Raw genomic sequence first — 797 nt, 5'->3', positions numbered from 1 at the left:
TTTAGGGTTTGCGCGCAGAGTTCGGCCTCAAGAAGATGTGGAAGTCCCCAAATGCCACAATTCGAAACACGTTGGGAGGAACCATTTTCAGGATGCCAATTATCGTCAAAAACGTAAACCCTAAACCCTAAACCCTAAACCCTAAACCCTAGGCCCAAGCAGCAGTTTGCAACCTATGGGGCAAGTGTGGGAACACACCTGTGACCTTTCCGGCTGCTCTGCGTCTCGCTGCAGCTGCTGCAGCAGCAGCAACAGCTGCAGCTGCAGCAGCTGCAGCAGCAGCAGCAACAGCTGCAGCAGCAGCTGCAGCAGCAGCAGCAGCAGCAGCAGCTGCTGCTGCTGCACCCGCAGCAGCAGCACCAGCATTTCTTGCACTGTGCCCTAACCTCGCACCTCCCTCCCACCCCCACTTCCTCCCCTACTACATCCGACGCCGCCGCCGCTGCTGCTGCTGCTGCTGCTGCTGCTGCTGCTGCTGCTGCTGCTGCTGCTGCTGCTGCTGCTGCTGCTGCTGCTGCTGCTGCTGCTGCTGCTGCTGCTGCTGCTGCTGCTGCTGCTGCTGCTGCTGCTGCTGCTGCTGCTGCAGGTCCCGCGTTTGGTGCCCACGTGGGAAAAGCCCATAATAATTGGCCGCCACGCCTTCGGCGATCAGTACCAAGCGGTGGAGTTCCGCGTGCCGGGGCCGGGGACTGTGAAAATAACTTACACTCCCGAGGACGGGTAGGGTTTAGGGTTTAGGGTTTAGGGTTTAGGGTTTAGGGTTTGGGGTTTGGGGGTTGGGTTGGGGGCTGGGGTAC

At 59.6% G+C, this 797-nt stretch overlaps 1 protein-coding gene across 1 annotated transcript; it reads right to left on the bottom strand.

The window, feature by feature from the left end:
• Nucleotides 1–421: 421 nt before the first annotated feature.
• On the bottom strand, nt 422–689 carry ENH_00045580 (hypothetical protein; the record flags this gene model as incomplete). The annotated part of the gene is made up of 1 exon (XM_013580972.1): nt 422–689. A coding segment is annotated over one exon (268 nt), but the record flags the coding sequence as incomplete, so codon positions are not given.
• Nucleotides 690–797: the final 108 nt, after the last annotated feature.

Source organism: Eimeria necatrix, genomic scaffold (assembly GCF_000499385.1).
Source record: "Eimeria necatrix Houghton genomic scaffold, Enh_scaff3434, whole genome shotgun sequence".
Taxonomy (NCBI): domain Eukaryota; phylum Apicomplexa; class Conoidasida; order Eucoccidiorida; family Eimeriidae; genus Eimeria; species Eimeria necatrix.
Note: the sequence above shows the minus strand (reverse complement) of the source record. Positions and strands in the feature narration are given on the sequence as shown.